This window comes from Crotalus tigris, unplaced genomic scaffold (assembly GCF_016545835.1).
Source record: "Crotalus tigris isolate CLP2741 ecotype Arizona unplaced genomic scaffold, ASM1654583v1 scf7180000017543.2237141, whole genome shotgun sequence".
NCBI lineage: Eukaryota > Metazoa > Chordata > Lepidosauria > Squamata > Viperidae > Crotalus > Crotalus tigris.
The window spans coordinates 1681188-1702870 of NW_024096463.1; the positions used below are offsets into that span (position 1 = coordinate 1681188).

At 44.6% G+C, this 21683-nt stretch overlaps 1 protein-coding gene across 1 annotated transcript in view; it reads right to left on the reverse strand.

Moving 5' to 3' along the window:
* LOC120298118 (cartilage oligomeric matrix protein) overlaps positions 1–19039 on the reverse strand; it is a 40548-nt gene extending 21509 nt beyond the window's left edge. The window contains exons 1-6 of the mRNA XM_039321531.1: positions 18910–19039; positions 12668–12753; positions 7160–7211; positions 6186–6358; positions 5068–5205; positions 2812–2889 (exon numbers count right to left, since the gene is read on the reverse strand). Coding sequence (XP_039177465.1) covers positions 2812–2889; positions 5068–5205; positions 6186–6358; positions 7160–7211; positions 12668–12753; positions 18910–18988 — 606 coding nt within the window. The 5' untranslated portion in view covers positions 18989–19039. The remainder of the gene's footprint in view (positions 1–2811; positions 2890–5067; positions 5206–6185; positions 6359–7159; positions 7212–12667; positions 12754–18909) is intronic.
* Between the last annotated feature and the right edge of the window lie 2644 nt (positions 19040–21683).

The following is a 21683-nucleotide window of genomic DNA, read 5'->3' on the forward strand; positions in this document are numbered from 1 at the left end:
CGATGGGTGAAACCAGCTCAATTACTCTTGTGAGACCTTCTCTCCACTTTCACTTTCTCTCCACCTTTTCTATCCTTTACAGAAAGTCCCTTGCAGAAATAACAGAGCTGGAAGGGACCTTGGAGATCTTCTAGTCCTCTCCCTACTCGAGCAGGAAACCTTATACCGCAGGGATCTTCAGACTTGGCCCTTTTATGACTTGTGGACTTCAACTCCCAGAGTTCCTCAGCCAGGCACGCTGGCTGAGGAATTCTGGGAGTTGAAGTCCACAAGTCATAAAAGGGCCATGTTTGAAGACCCCTGCTATACCACTACAGACAAGTGGTTGTCCAATCTCTTCTTAAAAACCTGCACTGTTGGAGCAGCCACAACTTCTGGAGGCGAGTCATTCCACTGGTTATTTCAGACATGTCAAACACAAGGCCTGGGGGCCAGATGCGGCCTGTGAAGTGGTTTCATGTGGCCCGCAAAGCCATCCTGGAAATAGTGAGGGAATGGCCCCCACAGCCTTGGCCCTGGCCCAGGCCAGCCGGGAGCCAATATACAATTTTGTGGTGGCCATCTTGGCACTTGCCCCAGTGGACCATGCCTTGGCACTCGCCCCGGTCCCACCCCTTTCTGCCAGAGACCCTCAGATCTGTCCCACTCCTGCCCAGACCCCCATAGGCAACCTTGACGCGAACAATGTAGAACTGGCCATGCCCACCAAGTAGGCCACACCCACTCCATCCATGCCCACCCAGTAGGCTGCACCTACTCTGGCCACACCCACCCAGCCCGCCCAGGGCAACTGCAATGCTGATGCGGCCCTCAGTGAAACTGAGTTTGACACCCCTGGATTATTTGTTCTCACGGTCAGGAAATTTCTCCTTAGTTCTAGGTTGCTTCTCCCTCCTTCTCGCATTCTTTCTTATCTTCCCGTCTGGTGCTTTGGAAAATAGGTTGACACCACCACCACTACCCCTTCTTTGTGGCAGTCCCTCAAATATTGGAAGATGGCTATCATGTCACCTCTACTTCTTTTCACTAGACTAGACAAACCCAATTCCTGCAGCCGAGATGGCGCAGCAGTTAGAGTGCAGTACTGCAGGCCACTTTAGCTGACTGTGGTCAGCAGGTCAGCGGTTCAAATCTCACCTGCTCAAGGTTGACTCAGCCTTCCATCCTTCCGGGGTAGGTAAAATGAGGACCCAGATTGTTGGGGGCAATGTAAATATATATATATACATTGCTTACTGGTGTACACTGCTTAGAGAGTGCTTGTACTTAAGCGGTATATAAGTCAAATAAATAAATAAACCGTTCTTTGTATGTTTTAGCTTCCAGTCCCCTAATCATCTTTATTGCTCTTTCCAGAGTTTTAACATCTTTTTTATAATATGGTGACCAAAACTGGCTGCAGTATTCTAAGTGGAGTCTTACACTTAAATCCTGCTGCCTCTGATGATGTAATGCAGGGGGTCTTCAAACTTGGCCCTTTTATGACTTGTGGACTTCAACTCCCAGAATTCCTCAGCCAGGCATGCTGGCTGAGGAATTCTGGGAGTTGAAGTCCACAAGTCATAAAAGGGCCAAGTTTGAAGACCCCTGATGTAGTGACTCCTGTTAAGTCTGAAGCGCACCCATTGCTTTCAATGGGAGATGCTGCTCACCCAATTGAAAACTCTTTGGCCATTCTGACCAATCAGCACACATAAAACAGCCGCCTAGTTAAGCCCCACCCACTGACCATTTAAAAGACATAATAACCAAAAGTCTAGAAAGGGAGGAAACGGCCCAGAGCACATCTTCCCCAGCAGAGATGCAGGAAATGGCACCAGGTGAATAATCAGGCAAAAAATAATGCCTTAATTAAGGAACTAAGGTAGAAGAAAATTGACATGACAAGCTAATGTATAAATAGGCAGCAAAGCCCACTCTCCCTTGCACAGATGTTATCTAGCCTGATAATGAAAAATGCACAAAAAACAACCATGCTTTAGAGAACACCAACAAACCTCAAAATGCTTTTTTTCTGCTTTTCATTTAAACCAGGGGCGACCCACCGTGGCAACTTGTGGACTTCAACTCCCAGAATTCCCCAGCCAGCTTGGCTGGCTGAGGAATTCTGGGAGTTGAAGTCCACAAATCTTAAAGTTGCCACGGTTGGTCGCCCCTGATTTAAAGCCTCCAAATGGGTGGTAATGCTCTGAGATTGACAGAATCCCACTGGCTCCAGAGCAGCACATGCTCAAATGGAACTTCCAAACTTAGATTCTTTCCCCGGTTTTCGGTGAACGCATGTCCAATTCCGGAAGCCATTCACAGCTTACGATGGGACATGCATTCTGATGCTCATCCAAACCCAGACACAACAGGAAGTTTAGGCCAGTATGGCTGTCTGGACACCAGCCCTTCTCTTCTGAAACATCAGTGGCATGGAAGCAATGAGTCAAAAGAATGGCCTGCAGCTGGTGGCTCTTAATGAGATTCACTAATCTTGGAAAAGCTAAGCAACCCATGAAGATCAAATTGCAAAGAGAAGGAAGGAGAGAAGAAGGGAGCACCAAGTTGGAGAAGGTTGGTCCAATTTTTCCCCTCCCACTCTGGAGGTAATAAAGTCCAGTTAATAATAATAATAATAATAATAATAATAATAATAATAATAATAATAATAGTAATAATAATAATAATAATAATAATAATAGTAAAGTTGGAAGGGACCTTGGAGGTCATCTAGTCCAACCCCCTGCTCAGGCAGGAAACCCTACACCATTTCTGACAAATGGTCTTCTGAGAAGGCAATGAGACAAAGTGGTGAAGAACAGTTACCAGGGTGTTAATGCAGACGGACTTTGGCACGCAGAGTCTGGCAGTTCCTTCCTCGCATTCGTTGACATCAGTACAGACCTGTTTAGAATAGAAGAACAGAGTTGGAAGGGACCTTGGAGGTCTTCTAGTCCAACCCCTGCTCAGGCAGGAAACCCTATACCATTTCTGACAAATGGCTGTCCAGTCTCTTCTTAAAAACTTCCAGTGTTGGAGCATTCACTGCTTTTGGAGACAGGTTGTTCCACTGGTTAATTGTTCTAACTGTCAGGAAGTTTCTCCTTAGTTCTAGGTTGCTTCTCTCCTTGGTTAGTTTCCACCCTTCAGGCGCTTTGGAGAAATAGCTTGACTCCCTCTTCTTTGGGGCAGCCCCTGAGATACTGGAAGACTGTTAACCTGTCCCCTCTCGTCCTTCTCTTCATTAAACTAGACACACCCAATTCCAGCAACTGTTTGGTAAACCAAACACACAGAAATCGGGAGGAAGGGTGGGATTCCAATGATGGGAACATTATATGATTTACAAGCATTCATTTAGTGACCGTTCGAAGTTACAACAGCACTGAAATAAGTGACTTATGACCATTTGTCATACTTATGGCTGTTGCAGCATCACCATGGTCATGTGTTCAGAATTGTGACACCTGGCAACTGACTCATATTTATGATAGTTGTAGTGTTATGTGATCCTCTTTTGCGATCTTCTAACACAGCGGTTCTCAACCTGTGGGTCGCGACCCCATTTGGGGTCGAACGACCATTTCACGGAAGTCGCCAAACAACGCGATCCGCCATTTATTTCCTCAGCTGGCGGCACCGCGCATGTGTGCGGTGCCGTGCATGCACGCCGCGCATGAGTGGCACATGGGGGCAGCACTGCACATGCGCGTCGTGCATGGGGTGCCACCGTGCATATGCGCCTGCGTGGGGGTGCCACCGCACATATGCGGTGTGCATGGGGGTGCCGCCGTGCATGCGCGTCACGCATGGGGTGCCACTACGCATGCGGGTGTGCATGGGGGTGCCACCAGGCATGCGGGGCATGCATGGGGGTGCTGCCAGGCATGCGTGCCGCACCGCGCATGCGCAGCGCGTCCTTATGACCAGGGTCGCTGGTATAAAATGTTTGAGAACCACTGTTCTAACAAGCAAAGTCAATGGGGGAGCCAGATTCACTTAATAACCGTGTTACTAATTTAACAACTGCAGTGATTCACTTAACAACTGTGGCAAGAAAGGAGATAACATGGGGCAAAACTCACTTAACAACTGTCTCCCTTAGCAACAAAATGTCTAGCTCAATTGCAGTTGTAACTCAAGGACTATTTCTACAGGTCGCCCTTGATCTATGACTGGGCACTTAGCAATTGTTCAACATTAAAATGGACTCCCCCCCCCCAAAAGTACTTAGGATCCGAATTTTGAAGTTTTGATAGCCAGGCCAACCCCCTCCCCGTGGTCACGTGATCACATTTAGTGCACTTGGCAACCAGCTGGCATTGCCTTCGGCAGCATCCCACGGTGATGTGATTGTGATTCACGACATTTTTTCTGGAAATCGGCATTCCTTCCCAGTTTCTGGCAAGAAACACCCATAGCAAACAAAGAGTACGCTTAACGACTTTATGACTGCCTCATGTGTTTAACGATTGCCAGAAAAGATTATAAAATTATGACCGTTTGTTTAATGACTATTAGGTTATGACAGACCTCCCCAGGGCTCCTCCTGACCCAGATTTGAAGTTTGGGCAGCTGGCCCCCACCCCACCCCAAGGGCACATGATTGCATTTGGGCCACTCGGCCACTGGCCCACATTTGTGGCCGTCTGTAGAATCCCACAGTCATGTGACCACAGTCTATTTTTGGGGGGGCAGAAACCTTGCAATCAATGGATTCATTTAATGACCCCTGCAAAAATGGTAATAAAATCAGCCATGTGCTGACCCGCTTAATGACCGACGTGACTTACGGTCGTAAGTCGAGGATTACCTCTATGCCAGTGGTTCTCAACCTGTGGGTCGGGACCCCATTTGGGGTCGAATGACCATTTCACGGGGGTCGCCAAACCACGCTGTCCACCATTTTTTCCCCTTTTCCCTAGCTGTCCTACTCCCTCTTATTGGTGGCCACACCCACTTGGGGGTCACCACAACATGGGGAACTGTATTATGGGGTCACGGCATTAGAAAGGTTGAGAACCACTGCTCTATGCGCTGCCCATGTTAAAAATTTGCCTCAGTGGAGAAAATCCTCCTTACCTGTTTCTTGGCCCTGGCAGAGGCCAAACCGACTCCTCTGAGGCCTGGCCCTCTGAAGCCAGGAGGACAGGATTCGCAGTGGAAACCAGGGGCCGTATTGACGCAGCGGACTCTGGGGAAGCAGGGGTTGGCTGTGCACTGCAGAGAGAAGAAGCGCCCGTTGGGGACCAAGAGGGAAACCGAGGCTTTGCTGCCCACCCATCCAGATGCCCTGTTAGGAGTGGGCATTTCTGAGATGGGTAGAGGCTGCCCCCACCAGTGCCTTGGACCCCAGTGACCTGAAAGAACTATAAAATAGCTTAAAGCCATCTTGTATCTCTTCGGTCCACAAATGGGGTGGGATGCTATGAAGATAAGATAACCTTTATTCTCATTTTTTTTTTTTCTGTGAGCACACTGGCACACATTAAAAAGGAAATTTTGTTGCTGGCTCTCTAAAGAAAGTCTATATCAGGGGTAGGCAACCTGGGCTCTTTTATGACTCGTGGACTTCAACTCCCAGAATTCCTGAGCCAGCCATGCTAAGGGGAAAGGGAGTTTCCAAGTTGAGCCATGCTGGCTCAGGAATTCTGGGAGTTGAAGTCCACAAGTCATGAAGGGACCCCATGCTGGCTCAGGAATTCTGGGAGTTGAAGTCCACAAGTCATAAAAGAGCTAAGGTTGCCTACCCCTGGTCTATATCAACCCATACACATACATAACACACATATACACATGCTGTATACATGCATACATACATATATAGATATAGATACACACACACACACACACACACACACACACACACACACACATATATTAATCACTGATTCTCTGGAATCAGGTGGCTTTCATGCCTAAGGCAAGACTAGAACTCTCCGTTCCCTTGTGATTGGCCCAAAGTCACCCAGCAGGCTTTCATTGTCTAAGGAGGGACTAGAACTCACAATCTCCTGGTTTAAGGGACAGTCAGAAATTTCCTATTTTTCTTCCAGAGGAAAAATCTGGTTTGGATCCAAGAAAGGCTCTTGGAGTCTGACCCTTCAAAGCAGCCAGGCCCTGCCCGATCCTCAGCCCTTCCTTCTGGAAGTGCCTGGTTGGCGACAAGGTCCCTGTTCGGAGCAGCAGCCGACTCTGACCTCATTAATGTCGGTGCAGTGAGTCCCATTGCCTGTGTAACCCAGAGGGCAAGACCCACAATGGAAGCTGGTCAGTGTGGTGGTGCAGGTGACCCCCGGGAAGCATGGATTCGGTGAACAGTAGTTAAATAGGGTCACATTGATTGGAGGGCCCCTCACTCTGGTGTCCAAGCCTGGGGAGAGAGAGAGAGAGAGAGAGAGAGAGAGAGAGAGAGAGAGAGAGAGAGAGAGAGAGAGAGAGAGAGAGAGAGAGAGAGAGAGATTTGACCATTAATATCATTGTTGTGGCTGGTTGCGCAGTCACCCAGACCTTCCTCTTGCTCTTTCTTTTCCTTCTCCTTCCCTTCCTGCTCCCCCCCTTCTTCTTTTCCTTCTCCTTCTCTGCTTTCCTCTCGCATGCCACTGATGTTCTTTTCCCTTCTGCAATAATTTTTGTGGACAACAATAATACCCCTTTAAATCAAGGAATTGGCAGTGTGCAGCCCACAGACCCTTAATAGATGTTTAAAAAATTATAAACCCTGTAATGCAGAAACAAAAGCCCCGTGTTCTAACTCTATCACCTAAGCCAGGGGTAGGCAACCTTGGCTCTTTTATGACTGAGGAATTCTGGGAATTGAAGTCCACAGGTCATAAAAGGGCCAAGTTTGAAGATCTCTGGCGTAGGACATTATTTAACTTCAAAAACATTGATTGTGCTGCCAAAGCAAAGTTTAGGAGAGATACGCAAGATCTCACTCAGGAAAAAAAAAAAACAATTAAAAATGTTTCAATCTGAAACTGGCTTTGCCAGCTTTTAATAGTTTTTTAATATTTCTGGTTCTCAGTCATCTAATTCCTGCAGGAAACATCCAAGTGATGGTGGTCAAGACTGAAGGCTTGGCCAAGAGAACCTTTTTTTCCTCCTTTCGTTTTTACAAAACTCAAAACATGAGTGTTAAAACCAACACCAGCCACTTTTCAACTGGACTCACCACAAGCATCACACTCCATCACGGTGTTCTTCAAAAAGGTGATCTCTTTGATCTGCAGAAAATCGTAATTGGAAAAAGTTCATCATCTTTAGTAACAGCAAAACTTGGTAACACTTAAAATAAAGTTTGTCCGAGTTTGTTGCTTCACATAATTAGTGTTAATCCTGCTTGATTGTTGTCTAATGTTACTCCAAGACAAGCAGAAAACATTTTATCAAGCTACCATCAGAAGAAAACCAACACCCCACCAATGCTGTATATAAGCAGGAAACAAACCCCACATTCCCTGACACTAATGATGTTACCTAGTTGGGTGATGAAATGTCTGGAAGCAAACAACCGAGCTCAGAGTGCACCAAAGTCTCCACGGTTCAGCTCTGAACTATAGATATTCTGTTCTATTGCAACCTTGCAGGGTTTTGAACATTTAAGCAGGACTATACCTCGTCAGTTGTTGGACATTTCCCATCTAACAACCCACCAGGTCTAACCCTGCTTAAATGTTCAAAACCCCTCCAAGGTTGCACCTGGAAGAGCGGTTGCTTAAACCAGGGCTTTTCAATCAGTAGTATGCGTGCCACCGGTGGTATATTGGCACCTGGCAGGTGGTATGCGACCCTGTCTAGCCTAGACAAGAGTAGCGGGGGAGGGAACGAGCGGTGCAGTGCAGGACTGGCTGTAAGAGAGTCCTCAGGAGCTGCAGGGCTGCTGGGCCAAGACAAAAGCCCCAAGATCGGCACTTCCGGCATACCCAGGAGAGAAAAGAGGAGGGGGAGGGGGACGGAGACAGGAGAGGCTATAAAACAGTGGTTCTTAACCTTTTTAATGCCGCAACCCCCAACCAGTTGTAAGTCGAGGACTACTCAACCGGTCGTAAGTCGAGGACTACTCAACTGGTGCAGCACCGTTTGCAGAATGGGACTTTTGGCGGGCTCAGCAGGGCAGAGACAGCCTGGACAATTCCTATTGGCTTTTGAAAGCCAATAGAATTAGACTCTATTCAAGAGAGTCTATTCTATTGGCTTTCAAAAGCAATAGAATAAAAGGGAGTAGCACAGCTAAGGAAAAGGGGGAAAAAATGGCGGACTGCGTTGTTTGGCGACCCCTGTGAAATGGTCGTTCGACCCCAAATGGGGTCCCGACCCACAGGTTGAGAACCACTGCTATAAAAGGAGGCAGTTTTGGCTGGAGAGGTAGAGAAAAAAAAACTCCAGAGAAAGAGACAGAAGAGAAAAGGCTTTTGTTAGAGAAGCGGTGATGAGAAAGAGAGGGGGGGAAATGCTTTCTGGGAGAAGTGTGTGTGTGAGAGAGAGAGTAAGGGGCTTTTGCGAGTGAAGGGTGAAAGAAAAAAGGAAAAAAGTGTGGGGGAAGAAGAGCAAAAGAAAAGGCATTGACTTCTGACTTTCTCTGTTGCAGTTGAAGGAAGCACTAATATTGAACCTCAACTTTGTACTTTTCCATATTATAAACTAGCCGTTTCTATAACAAAAAATGAATGTAAGAATAAAACCCAAAATCCCCCCCCCCTTTTTTAAGTCATCAAGTTGACCCCTTGCTAAGCACTGGTGGTACTTGAATATTGTCATGTCCTAAAAATGGTATAATCTCTGAAAAGTTGAAAAGCCCTGGCTTAGACAAGCTAGCATTTCCTGTTTCCTCTTGCAAGCTGTGAAGTAACAAGCCGAGGTGGCGCAGCAGTTAGAGTGCAGTACTGCAGGCCACTTTAGCTGACTGTGTTCAGCAGATCAGCGGTTCAAATCTCACCAGCTCAAGGTTGACTCAGCCTTCCATCCTTCGGGGGTAGGTAAAATGAGGACCCAGATTGTTGGGGGCAATGTAAATATATATACATTGCTTACTGGTGTATACCGCTTAGAGAGTGCTTGCACTTAAAGCGGTATATAAGTCTCATAAATAAATAAATAAATAAATAAATAAATAAATAAATAACTTCCAGCTCTAACCCCCAACCTGATCATTACTGCTTGTTGTAGCAAACAATCATAAATACATGCCAGTTGCCAAGCCCTCAAATGTTGATCGCATGACCATGGGGATGCTGCAAATGGTCGTAAGTCTGAAAACTGGTCATAAGTGACTTTTTTCAGTGCCCTTATAACTTCAAAAAGTTATTATAAATTGAGGTTCTTCAAACCTGGCCCTTTTATGACTTGTGGACTTCAACTCCCAGAATTCCTCAGCCAGCGTGCCTGGCTGAGGAATTCTGGGAGTTGAAGTCCACAAGTCATAAAAGAGCCAAGTTTGAAGATCCCTGTTATAAATGGTCATAAGTCAAGGATTGTGGATGATCTCTTTGCTCAGTCCAACTGAAACGTTGGGACACAGGGGAATGAAGGTGCCTTTGTGAGCAAACCGTCTGGTGAAAATGCAGACAGTTAACTCTAGCAAAATAAACAATTTCCATACAATTTGGGCTTTTTTTTCAATTCCTTAATCAAATCCAGACCTTGCTGGAGAATGGGACAGAACAGAACTGAGTTAGCCTACTTGCCCCAGTCCCTGTAGGGAAGCCGGAGATGACAGAAGTGTCCTTTCCCAGGGCAAAAAAAGGGCCCTTACCTCCCTCCATGCCAAATGCATGTTAAAAAACTTAATTTATTTTAAAGACAGGAGGTTACAGAATGAGTATGGTTAGAAGGGAAGGTGGGACCTGACCGTGAGCTTCCTTCTGTTGAAAAGGGATTATGTAATGAAAAAAGATCAGAAGACATGGAGAGGCCTGGTCCATAAGAATCGCCAAGAGTTGGACACGACTGAATGAATAACGTCATCGTCATCAATGGGATGGAACGGGGAACAAGAACTGCCTTGTTGGATCTTGATGAAGGTCCAGCAGGGTAGGCAACCTCGGCTCTTTTATGACTTGTGAACTTCAACTCCCAGAATTCCTGAGCCAGCGTGGCTCAGCTTGGAAACCTCTCCCTTTCCCCTCAGCATGGCTGGCTCAGGAATTCTGGGAGTTGAAGTCCATGAGTCATAAAAGAGCCAAAGTTGCCTACCCCTGGTCCAGCCAGTTCAACATTCGGCTATCTACAGAAATCCTCCCAACCTCAGGTAGACTGTTTCTGCACATGGAGGTACTACCATGCTAGACTTCCGTAAGATGACTCGAAGCTCATAGTGTTTCTCCATCTCAGTGTCAAGATGTATGGACTTCAATTTCCAGAATTCCTCAGCTAGCATACTAGCTGGAGAATTCTGGGAGTTGAAGTCCATACGTCTTAAAGTTGAATTCGCTCATCTAATGGCAATTCCTATCTGGTGTATCACACGAGGCTGACAGAAATGGCCTGGGTCCTGGGAATTGCAGTATGTGTGTGTGACTAGACACACACAACTCCCACTAATCCTTTCTCCAGCGCTGCCTCTGGAGTTCTCCCCAACTGCTACCCAGGGCTGCTGCAGAGGCTGATTATTTAGGACAAAGCAGGAGTGGAAAGCCAAAATGGCAGCCACATCCCCACATCCACCCTCCCATACCCCCGCCAGCCCTTGTGCTGCTGCCCGGAGTTTGTCCTGGCACGGGGTCTGCCCGTCTGTTTTTCCAGTTAGCTGGCAGGAGGAGGCCACAGCCAACAGCGGGAGGAAAAGAGAATGAGGAATGTGGTGTTGCATAAGAGGCAGGCAGACAGAGCAGGACCAGAAAAGGTCAGCAGCGGCCATATGAGTCCTTCAGGCAAATCGGTGAGTAGGCCCCAAAGGCCAACAGTTGAATTTTCATAGTCAAAGATAAACTGCTCCTGCCTGCGGAGGTTCCATTTAGTACATACAGTTAAGAGATTTTACTTTTTGTTGTTATTGTTGTTGTTGTTTAGCCAGTTTCCGGAAGCCCAAGGGAGGGATTGTCTCCAGATACCCTCTTTTTCAGGAGCCTTTTTTGTGTTCCCAGAGACTAAGCTTTTGATTTTTTTCAGCTTCCAACTGTCCTCTATCGCGGTTGGGTACTCCATAGCCTTGAGAAAAGGATGCCTATTTGCACCCTAAACATTATAGGTAGTCCTTGATTTATGACCACAGTTGAGCCCAAAATTTCTGTTGCTCAGCGAGACAGTTGTCAACTGAATTATGCCCCATTTCTTACCACGGTGGTTAAATGAATCACTGCAATTGTTAAGTTAATAACACAGTTGTTAAGTGAATTTGGGTTCCCCATTGACTTTGCTTGTCAGAAGGTCGCAAAAGGGACGCTGCAACCGTCATAAACACGAGTCAGTTGCCAAGGGTCTGAATTTTGATCATGTGACCCTGAGGATGCTGCAACAGTCGTTAAGTGTGAAAAACTTTTTTCAGTGCCATTGTAACTTTGAACAGTCACTAAATGAATGGGTTCTCAGTCAAGGACTATCTTTATTCTGTGGAAAAATTTGGCGGGGGGAGCAGCTTTCGTTTGCTTTGCATAAGGACGAACAAGTGAAATTGCCACTCCACGTAAAATCCTTTGCTTGGTTGTTACTATCCCATTTTCTGGGCCTCAGCTATGCGGGGTAGAGTAAAAAAAAAGTCAAGATGGCAGCTCAATCATGCAAGAAACACCCCCTCCCCTTTTTTTAATGTCTGCCATAATGCACATATAATAGGGTGGGGCTTCAGTCAAATGGCTGGGGCCGCCATCTTGATTTTTTTTTAAAACCTCTCTAGTTGCATACTTACCTTGAAGCATAAACCTCCCTAAAGGACTAGCATTTATGCAACCCTCTCAGCCCCAAAATGGTATGAGCCAAAGTAAAATCTTTAGATGACGATATTTGTGTTTGGGAAACATGCTACACTGGGTTAGGCCGCAGTGCTTCTCAACCTTGGCAACTTTAAGCGGTGTGGGAGTTCTGGGAGTTGCAGTTCACATCGCTTAAAGTTGCCAAGGTTGAGAAAGGTTTGAAAATGGGGCTAATTTTTTTTCTTTTAGCAGCATAGTTAATGTGGAATAATGAACAATCATTAGAATAATGATGTGTCTGCATAATTACTGGAATAGTGCTGTGTTAGTAGTATGTGATTAACCTAATGCACATTGCACTTGGATACAATGTATGTAGCAAACTCTCCATTGTATACTGTGAGAAACGAATCTAATGTATTACAATGTGTATTTCTTTGTTCCTGAGAAAAAAGGAAAGTATAAAACTGAAGTCTGAACCCGCCCTCGGGGTTCAGAATTGCTTGTTGCTATTGCTTCTGAACCTGAGCAATAAATCTCTCTGCTAAAAACCTCTGGAATTTGTAAGAGTCCTTTCGTTTTCCACAAGATAGTGAATCATGGGAATTCAGCTTATTTCATGTGTTAAATCACTCCCTCTTTTTTGTGAGTTCTGCAAACAACTCATTTCACACACCCCCCCAGGTTCAACATTTCCCCCAATTAAACTTCCAGCAAGCAAGTTAATTTCTTAACTGCGCAGCTGATAAATGCAGCAGATTTCTGTTTCGTTTCCGTTACAAAGAAACATCAAGGTAATTGGCAAAGAAAAGACTCATCTTCTTCCTTCTTACCTGTTGTTTTAACAGTTCTCTGATTTCTCTCAGTGCTTTGTTGGTTTCCTTCATCTCTGTTAGCATCTGGGGCGAAAGATCCCCTCCTAGAACATATGAGAAACGCTGAGTGAGTAAAACAAAAAAACAAAAAACACAGCTTCCAAAGACATCCCGTCTCATCTCTGCATATTTTCTGCATATTTTCATAGCCTGAAGGGTGGAATTATATCTGCTGCAACCAATGTGGGCACCAGTTGGGGAAAGCTGAAATTTGTGCTTGGGTTCTTTCTGAAAACTTGCAGGACTTGATTCACAGCTGTGACTTTGACTTATGACAATTGGGACCAGAATTTCCATGGCTAATGGTTGCTAAGTGAGTCACATTCAATTTTACAACCTTTTTGCCCTGGTTGTTAAGTGAATCACTGCCGTTATTAACTGAATCATACGATCATTAAGTGAATCCGATTTCCTCCATTGAAGTGAAGTAAAGTAAAGTGAGATGAGGTGAGGTGAGGTGAGGTAAATGTAAATGTAAATGTAAATGTAAATGTAAATGTAAATAGTAAAGTAAAGTAAAGTTAAAATAAAGTTAAAGTAAAATGTAAAATGTTTAAAAACTCTGTTTCTCACATTTTTTTATTCCTCTTTGAGGAGAGGAAAACATCTGAAAGGCCTTGGGTTGGGAAAATATCTCTATTTGCCAATCATAATAATAATTTGCACTCCATCTCACCAATGTACCTTGGCTTCTGGTTTTATGTGATTTAATTATCTGGGATTGAATGTGTAGCCCACCTTTCTCTGCAGAGCAAATACTCAATGCAGTTTACAAAGATTTTAAAATCAACTGAAATATGCAGTTATGATTAATTAACCAAACTAGAAGTCAGAGATGAGACTGTATTGAACAACTCTATTTAACTGAGTTTATTTATTTAACTCAGATGAAAGCGATAACAATAATCACAACTGTGTTGTTCCCATAATAAATCAGTAAATAATTTGTCTAGCATCTTAGTTCTTGCATCGGTCGAGCAAATAGAATGGGGTGTTAAACTAATAGTCTTCTTCTGCCATAACCTCTGATAAATTAGTAGACTGCTACGTAATATGGAAGTTCCATTAGCTGTCTTGATAAGTGATTTCTAGACTTTTTTTTTTCTCTTTTCTCTGTCTAGTTAATCTCTTTCCAAAGCCATTTCAAGCTCACCCAGATGGCTTTAATGCCTAGGGCAGGGCTAGAACTCACTGTCTCCTGGTTTCTAGCCTGATGCCTTAACCATTGGATCATATTGGTTGTCAACTAGCCATTATTTTGGCTCTTCCCTTCTGCCTCTTTTCTGGTGCCATAATAGCCTTTTTAAGATGCTCTGCCTTCAGTGATCTTGTGTGGTTTCTAGTTGCAATTCAGGGGTTCAGAGGTATGAGAGAGAGGTCTGAATGGACACAACTACTTGCCCTATAAAAGCAATTTCAGCCCCAGTTAGGTTTGGCAGCTTTGATCCTCCTGGTTTGCAAAGAAAATGGCTCAGGAATATCTTTCTCTTACATGTATATAAACATATAAGGAACGGTTGCTGGAATTGGGTATTTCTAGTTTAATGAAGAGAAGGACGAGGGGGGACATGATAGCAGTGTTCCAATATCTCAGGGACTGCCACAAAGAAGAGGGAGTCCAGTTATTCTCCAAAGCATCTGAAGGCAGGACAAGAAGCAACGGGTGGAAACTAAGCAAGGAGAGAAGCAACCTAGAACTAAGGAGAAACATCCTGACAGTGAGAACAATTAACCAGTGGAACGACCTGCCTCCAAAAGCGGTGAATATTCCAACACTGGAAATTTTTAAGAGATTGGACAGCCATTTGTCTGAAATGGTACAGGGCAGTGGTGGCAAACCTATGGCACGGGTGCCAGAGGCGGCACTCGGAGCCCTCTCTGTGGGCACACGTGCTGTTGCCCCAGTCTTGCCTCCCCCCATGACCCCCTCTTCTCCAGCAGCCCCCCCAGGAGGAGAGTCGCCCCCCAAGCGTGGCCCACATGGAGCAGTGCAGCCAAGGACATGGCAGCCAGGCAGCATAGACAAGACTCTGCCTTCACACCCCATCATGCAGTTGATGCTGCAGGGCGCAGGCAGAGGGTGTGGCCGCCATAGCGCTGCAGCAGGCCCTGGAGGCGGTGAGTGGTCCTGTGGGCAGGTGGGGCGGGGGATGGGGGGTGGAGTGGGGGCGGGGCGGGGCAGGGGATGGAGCGGGGCGGGACCAGTTTTGGGTCACTTGGTCTCTAAAAGGTTCACCATCACTGGTATAGGGTTTCCTGCCTGAGCAGGGGGTTGGAGTAGAAGACTTCCAACTCTGTTATTCTAATATTCTAATGCAGGTTCCTTTTAAGAAGAACACCTCCCTGTAAAAGCTGTAAAACTCATCTTTGCCCTTCTGCTCCAAAGCTCCTGAAAAAAGCTGAATCTTTCAGCCTAGAAATGCCCAGTGCCTCTTCCGGGTTAGAAGGAGGCTCCATTAAGGCAGGGGTCCCCAACCCCCGGGTCCGTGGACTGGTACCGGGCCGCATGGCATGCCGCACAAAGAAGCAAAGCCCCATCCGCGAGATGCAGGCAGCACACAAAACCACGCCCCCTCCAGTCCGTGGAAAAAACCCTCTCTCCACGGATCCAGACCCTGGTGCCCGAAAGGTTGGGGACCTCTGCATGAAGGTATTTATATCCTGTCATTTCTCTGAAAGCAAAAGGCTGCTGTGGACACTGGGCTGCTCCTAATTTTATTCCCACAGCAACCCTGTGAGGAAGGCTGGGCTGAGAGAGAAGGTGTAGACCCCCCCCCCAAAGCAGCTAATAAAGTGAAAAAAACAGTTGCTGCATTTACATACAGGCAGTGGTGGGATTCAGCCTGTTTGCACCATTTTGGCAAAACCGGTAGCTAATTTTTTGTTGACTGGGCCCAGAATGGACTTGCGGAAGTGGCATCCACACAGAACTGGTTGTTCACATATTTGAATCCCACCACTGCATACAGGGCTCAGTGGGTTCAGGTTCCCCATTATTCTGCTCCTTTGGTTAAAATAGCAACTTGGAACCATTTTCCATCCTGCAATGATACCTTTAACATCACCAAACAATAACATCTGCCTGTCCCACGTCCTTGGGAAGGACTCAAAAAATGGATAAAAATGTCAAATCCAGTCCAAACATCTGGCTGACTGTGCGATGAACCACAGCAATAACAGTAAAGAAAAATTAGTGGGAACATAGAGTTGAAAAAGTACTCAAACATGATCAAGTTGAAATATTAAGGGATTTCCAAATACAAGCCCATAAAGTTTGATCTCATAACACACCAGATTTAACTGAGGTCGAAAGGAAGAAAGTGTGGATAATTAATGTGCCATTAGCAGGAGATAGTAGAATAAAAGATAAAGAATTGGAGAGGATTGCCAAGTATTAAGCTCTGAAAATCAAAATTGAAAGAATTTATGACATAAACCAGCCCCGTAGTTATCGGCACATTGGGTGCTAAGCCAAAATTTAGAAAATATTTAGAATATATGCACACTGACAAAATTCTCATTAGTAATTACCAAAAACCACGCTGCCTGGATCCTCACATAAACTACGCCAAGATACTACAAAATACTAATTGTATGGGAAGAAGTGAATGAGTATGAAGGCCAAAGCCAGCTGAAGGACTGGTTGTGGATTTACACTGTTGTTAACAGAGAATAATAAGGTTATTTTGCTTGCGACTGCAGAAAATGTATTAATTCAGGAACATGTGGTATACATGTTATCCAGAGAGATGACAGAGCAGGGGTAGGCAACCTTGGCTCTTTTATGACTCGAGGACTTCAACTCCCAGAATTCCTGAGCCAGCATGGCTCAGCTTGGAAACCTCTCCCTTTCCCCTCAGCATGGCTGTCTCAGGAATTCTGGGAGTTGAAGTCCACGAGTCATAAAAGAGCCAAGGTTGCCTACTCCTGATCTAGAGAGACTGGTCCATGGACACTTGGGGAGTTTTCCTCAGGAATAAATTAGATCTGATGCTAAAAGGCATCCTTAGAAAGAGGATTTTTTTTTTTTACAGGATCTTTATTTGCACAATATGTTTCATCTGGTTTTAAACTAACCCACTTTGTCTGGGTTTGGGCCTGCATAAGTGCTAACATCTGAGGAAACTCAGGTTAGCAACAGGTAAAATGAACACTGTAATGGTGCCTTGCTTTTACTAGTCTGGTGTTTCTCAACTTGGGAACATGAAGAGGTGCAATTTTTTTCAACTCCAGCCACTTCTGGGACTTGACGTCCACAAGTCTTAAAGTTGCCAAGTTTGAGGACGCCTGGTATAGATAGCCCTCACTTAAAACTTACAACCATTCTTTTAGCAACTGTTCAAAGTCACAACAGCACTGAAAAAAGTGACTTATGACCAAGTCCTTGCACTTACGTCCATAGCAGCATCCCCATTGACACATGATCAAAATCTGGATGCTTGGCAATCAGCATACATTTACAACAGTTGCAGCATCGTGTGATCGCCATTTGCGACCTTCCCAGCCAGTGTCCGACAAGCAAAGTCAACGGGGGAAGCCGGATTCTCTTAATGACCACAGGATTCACTTAACAACTGCAGAGATTCGCTTCACAGCTCTGGCAAAAAAGGTCATAAAATGGGGTGTGGCTCATACAACGACCATGTTGCTTAGCAATGGAAATTCTGATCCCAGTTATGGCTTTAAGGCAAGGACAATTGTTCCAACATCAGTGGAACAATTTGCCTCCAGAAGACGTGGGTGCTCCATCACTGGAGATTTTTAAGAAGAAACTGAACAGCCATTTGTCTGAAATGGTATAGTGTTTACTGCCTGAGCAGGGGGTTGGACTAGATGACCTCCAAGGTCCCTTCCAACATCATCATCATCATTATTTCCAAGGTCCCTTCCAACATTATTATTATTATTATTATTATTATTATTATTATTATTATTATTATTGATCATCGCACAGTCAGCCAGATGTTCAAACTGGATTTGGCATTTTTGTCTACCTATCGAGTCATCATCATCATCATCATCATTATTATTACTATTATTACTACTACTACTAATAGGTACAAGATCATTAGTTTGCCTGGTTGCATGAAGACAGCAGTTAGCAAGGGAGATGATACCCATTGAGCATCCAACCTTTGCTCTTTTCTCAATTTGCAAGAAACATTAGCACCAAACCTTGTAGCAAGGAGTTCCATGCTACATGGAATAAGATAAGGAAGACAGGAACAATCTTTTTTTCTTTGCTTTCCATTTCTAAATTTCATTCAATTCTTATTTTTGCCCAAATCTGGATTAATTTCCTAAATTTTTGTGGGTGGGTGAGTTGTAAAGAGAGACAAAATTGCTACAATATGTAGTTACATATAATTATTAATGATACTTCCATTGTAGCACATAAGTTGTTCATTAGGTATATACAATTAAATATTGTGTGACCATAAAGGGTAACAAAAATACATGATTGAAATTAAACTTAACTTCAGAACACAACTCTCTGCATAAGACTTCTGCCAGAGTTTGAAGAGCCAAATCATAAACTTAGATATCAGGGAGAGAAGCTACAGCATAATCCTTTAAATATATTTGCTTGCCAGCTTAAAGCATGTCTGTAAAACTCAGTGTCAATAAGACGGCAACAGAATTTAATAAGAAAACAAGCAAATAGGTAGAGGAAAAAAACACCAGCAGCCAGAAAGGAAAGATCTATATATTCTCAGCCTGGAAATTTGAAATTGATTTCTAAAATTAAGCTCTGGAAGGGACCCTGGAGGTCTTCTAGTCCGACTCCTTGCTCAAGGCAGGAGACCTTATACCATCCTGATCAAATGGTGGTCCCATCTATTTTTGAAAACCTCCAGTGAGGGAGCAATCACAACTCTCAGAAGCAAGCTATTCCATTGATTAATTGTCCCCACTGTGAGAAAATTTCTTCTTAGTTCCAGGTTGGTTCTCTCCTTAACAAACTTCTATCCATTATTTCTTGTCCTGTCCTCGGTGATCTGCAGAATAATTCGATCGCCGTTCGTCTAAATTACTGGAAATTATCAGCTCCCTCAAAACACTGGACGATTATCATGTCTCTCTTATCCTCCTTTTTCATATCTAGGAGCTAGGCATCCTTAGCAGGAGACTGGACTAAAAGACCTCCAAGATCCCTTCCAGCAGTATGATTCTATGTTCCATAATTTTATTCTACTTACCTCTCCCACCAGGCATTTGACCTGATGTACAAGAGACGAAGGCCAGCACGCAAAGAAAAACTCCGATGATGGTCCTCATTTTCAGAGCCTATGAATCTTAAGGGTGGCCCTGTACCTTTTTAAACCTTCTCTCCACCCCCACCTCCCTTGTGCACTTTAAAAAAAAAAAGATTTGGAATTAGTTAACCTGAATAGTTCACCTCTGCTGCCCCCTTCAAGCATTTGTGGTTTGCTATTTATGAAGCCGCATTCCGCTCAACTGAAGTTTTCTCTCTTCTGATGCAGAAGACGTCATTTCTGGCTCTTGGGGTTTTTTCCTGGGGGTTGAGGGAGGGGGGGAGAAAAAGAGAGACAGAGAATTTGTTAGAAAAATAAACAGAATGAGAAAAGCATTAGGAAAACGGCCTGCATTGATTATACAGAGCATGTACAGGGAAGAGGTGGGAGAGAATGATGTATTGCACTGCCTTTCGACTCCAGACAAACATCAAGAAAAACTCTTTCTGAATTACAGCAGATATATATACATATATATATGTCCTTAATGGTTATAAAAATACATATATATATATTATATATAAAATAAAGTTTTTCCTCCATAGCAACTCTCAGGACAATCTTTAGCATTTTCCTCCAGAAATAACCTCGCTCGCTCACTGTTCTTCGTCTGCTGTTTTGAGATGGGCTGAACAGAACAGAATAGCAGAGTTGGAAGGGACCTTGGAGGTCCTCTAGTCCAACCCTCTGCTCAGGCTGTGGCTGTGTATTTGTGTCCCATGTTCTGAGAAAGACAAAAATGTCTCCTTACCCAATTTCTCCAAATGGTGGATATCATATGTAATCAGAATAGAATAGAATAGAATAGAATAGAACAGAACAGAACAGAACAGAACAGAACAGAATAGAATAGAAATTGGAATGATAGAATAGAATAGAATAGAATAGAATAGAATAGAATAGAATAGAATAGAATAGAATAGAATAGAATAGAACAGAACAGAACAGAATAGAATAGAAATTGGAATGATAGAATAGAATAGAATAGAATAGAATAGAATAGAATAGAATAGAATAGAAGCTGAAAGGGACCTTGGAGGTCATCTAGTCCAACTCCCTGCTTAGGCAGGAAACCCTATACAATTTCAGGCAAATGACTGTCTAATCTCTTCTTAAAAATTTCCAGTGTTGGAGCATCCACAACTTCTGGAGGCAGCTTGTTCCACTGATTAATTGCTCTAACTGTCAGGAAATTTCTCCTTAGTTCTAGATGGCTTCTCTCCTTGATAAGTTTCCATCCGTTGCTTCTTGTCCTGCCTTTGGGTGCTTTGAAGGGTAGGCTGACTCCCTCTTCCTTGTGGCAACCCCTGAGATATTGGAACACTGCTATCATGTCATGCCTAGTCTTTCTTTTCATTTCTACCAGTTCAGGGTCAAGAATCATAGGATGTTGGAGTGGAAAGGAACACCCAAGATCATCTAGTGCATAGGTGTCAAACTCGACATGTCACGTGACATGTCACGATATATTACAATGTTTTTTGCATTGCCGGAGCTGGGGTCGGCGCGGTCTCCATTTGATGCAACCAGCACGGGCTGGTAGTTTGACACCCTTGATCCTAGTGCAACCCTCTGCAAAGTGAAGGAGAATCAACTCAACCACCTAAGAGGTGGCTGTCCAGTCTCTTAAAGACTTTCAGAAATGGAGAACCCACCGTTCTTAAGGGTCTAGGACAGAGGTAGGCAACCTTGGCTCTTTTATGACTTGTGGACTTCAATTCCTAGAATTCCTGAGCCAGCCATGCATTTCATTTTCCACTAAGTCAGTGGTTCTCAATCTTTTTAATGCCGTGACCCCCAACCGGTCGTAAGTCGAGGACTAAACTGGTCGTAAGTCAAGGACTACCAACCGGTCGTAAGTCAAGGACTTTCCTTGCCCGGGAGCGCCGTGCATGCGTGGTGCTGCCCCCTGCACCGGCCAAGGCGTAGCTGGCAAGTGGCAGAGACAGAGCAGGCTGACCACCGGCTGGGCCACCAGCTAGCCCAGCCCAAGGGAGGTAAGGCACCTGCCGGAAAAGGGGAAAAAAATGGTGGATGGCCTTGCTTGGCGACCCCCATGAAATGGTCGATCGACCCCAAATGAGGTTGCGACCCATAGGTTGAGAACCGCTGCACTAAGTGGTTTAACAAAAGCAAATGGTATTATCAAGAAGATGCTAAGATACCACTGTTTTATTTGTTAAATGCCAGTGAATTTGTTACTTTTGAGGACTATGTGTTGCTTTGGATTCAACCCCCAAAATGTCAGCCCTTTAAATTAAAGCAGGTCAGGAAATAGACACCCACAAAAAATATTGCAACTCTATTGGTATAGGGCAGGGGTAGGCAACCTTGGCACTTTTATGACTGGTGGACTTCAACTCCCAGAATTCCTCAGCCAGCCATGCTGAGGGGAAAGGGAGAGGTTTCCAAGCTGAGCCATGCTGGCTCAGGAATTCTGGGAGTTGAAGTCCACGAGTCAAAAAAGAGCCAAGCTTGCCTACCCCTGATCTAGGATAAGTCGCCACGGGAAAATTCAGTGCAGGATTAGTTCCTTTTATTGTCTATGGAGATGTTCAGTCATCCAGGCATTACAATTACTCAGGGAATGTGCTTTTCAAGAGGCAACTGGACTTCCTTGTTTTCCCTTGAAGACGTTTCGCTTCTCATCCAAGAAGCTTCTTCAGGTCTGACTGAATGGTGGGGAATGGAAGGATTTATATTCCTTGCAGTCACCT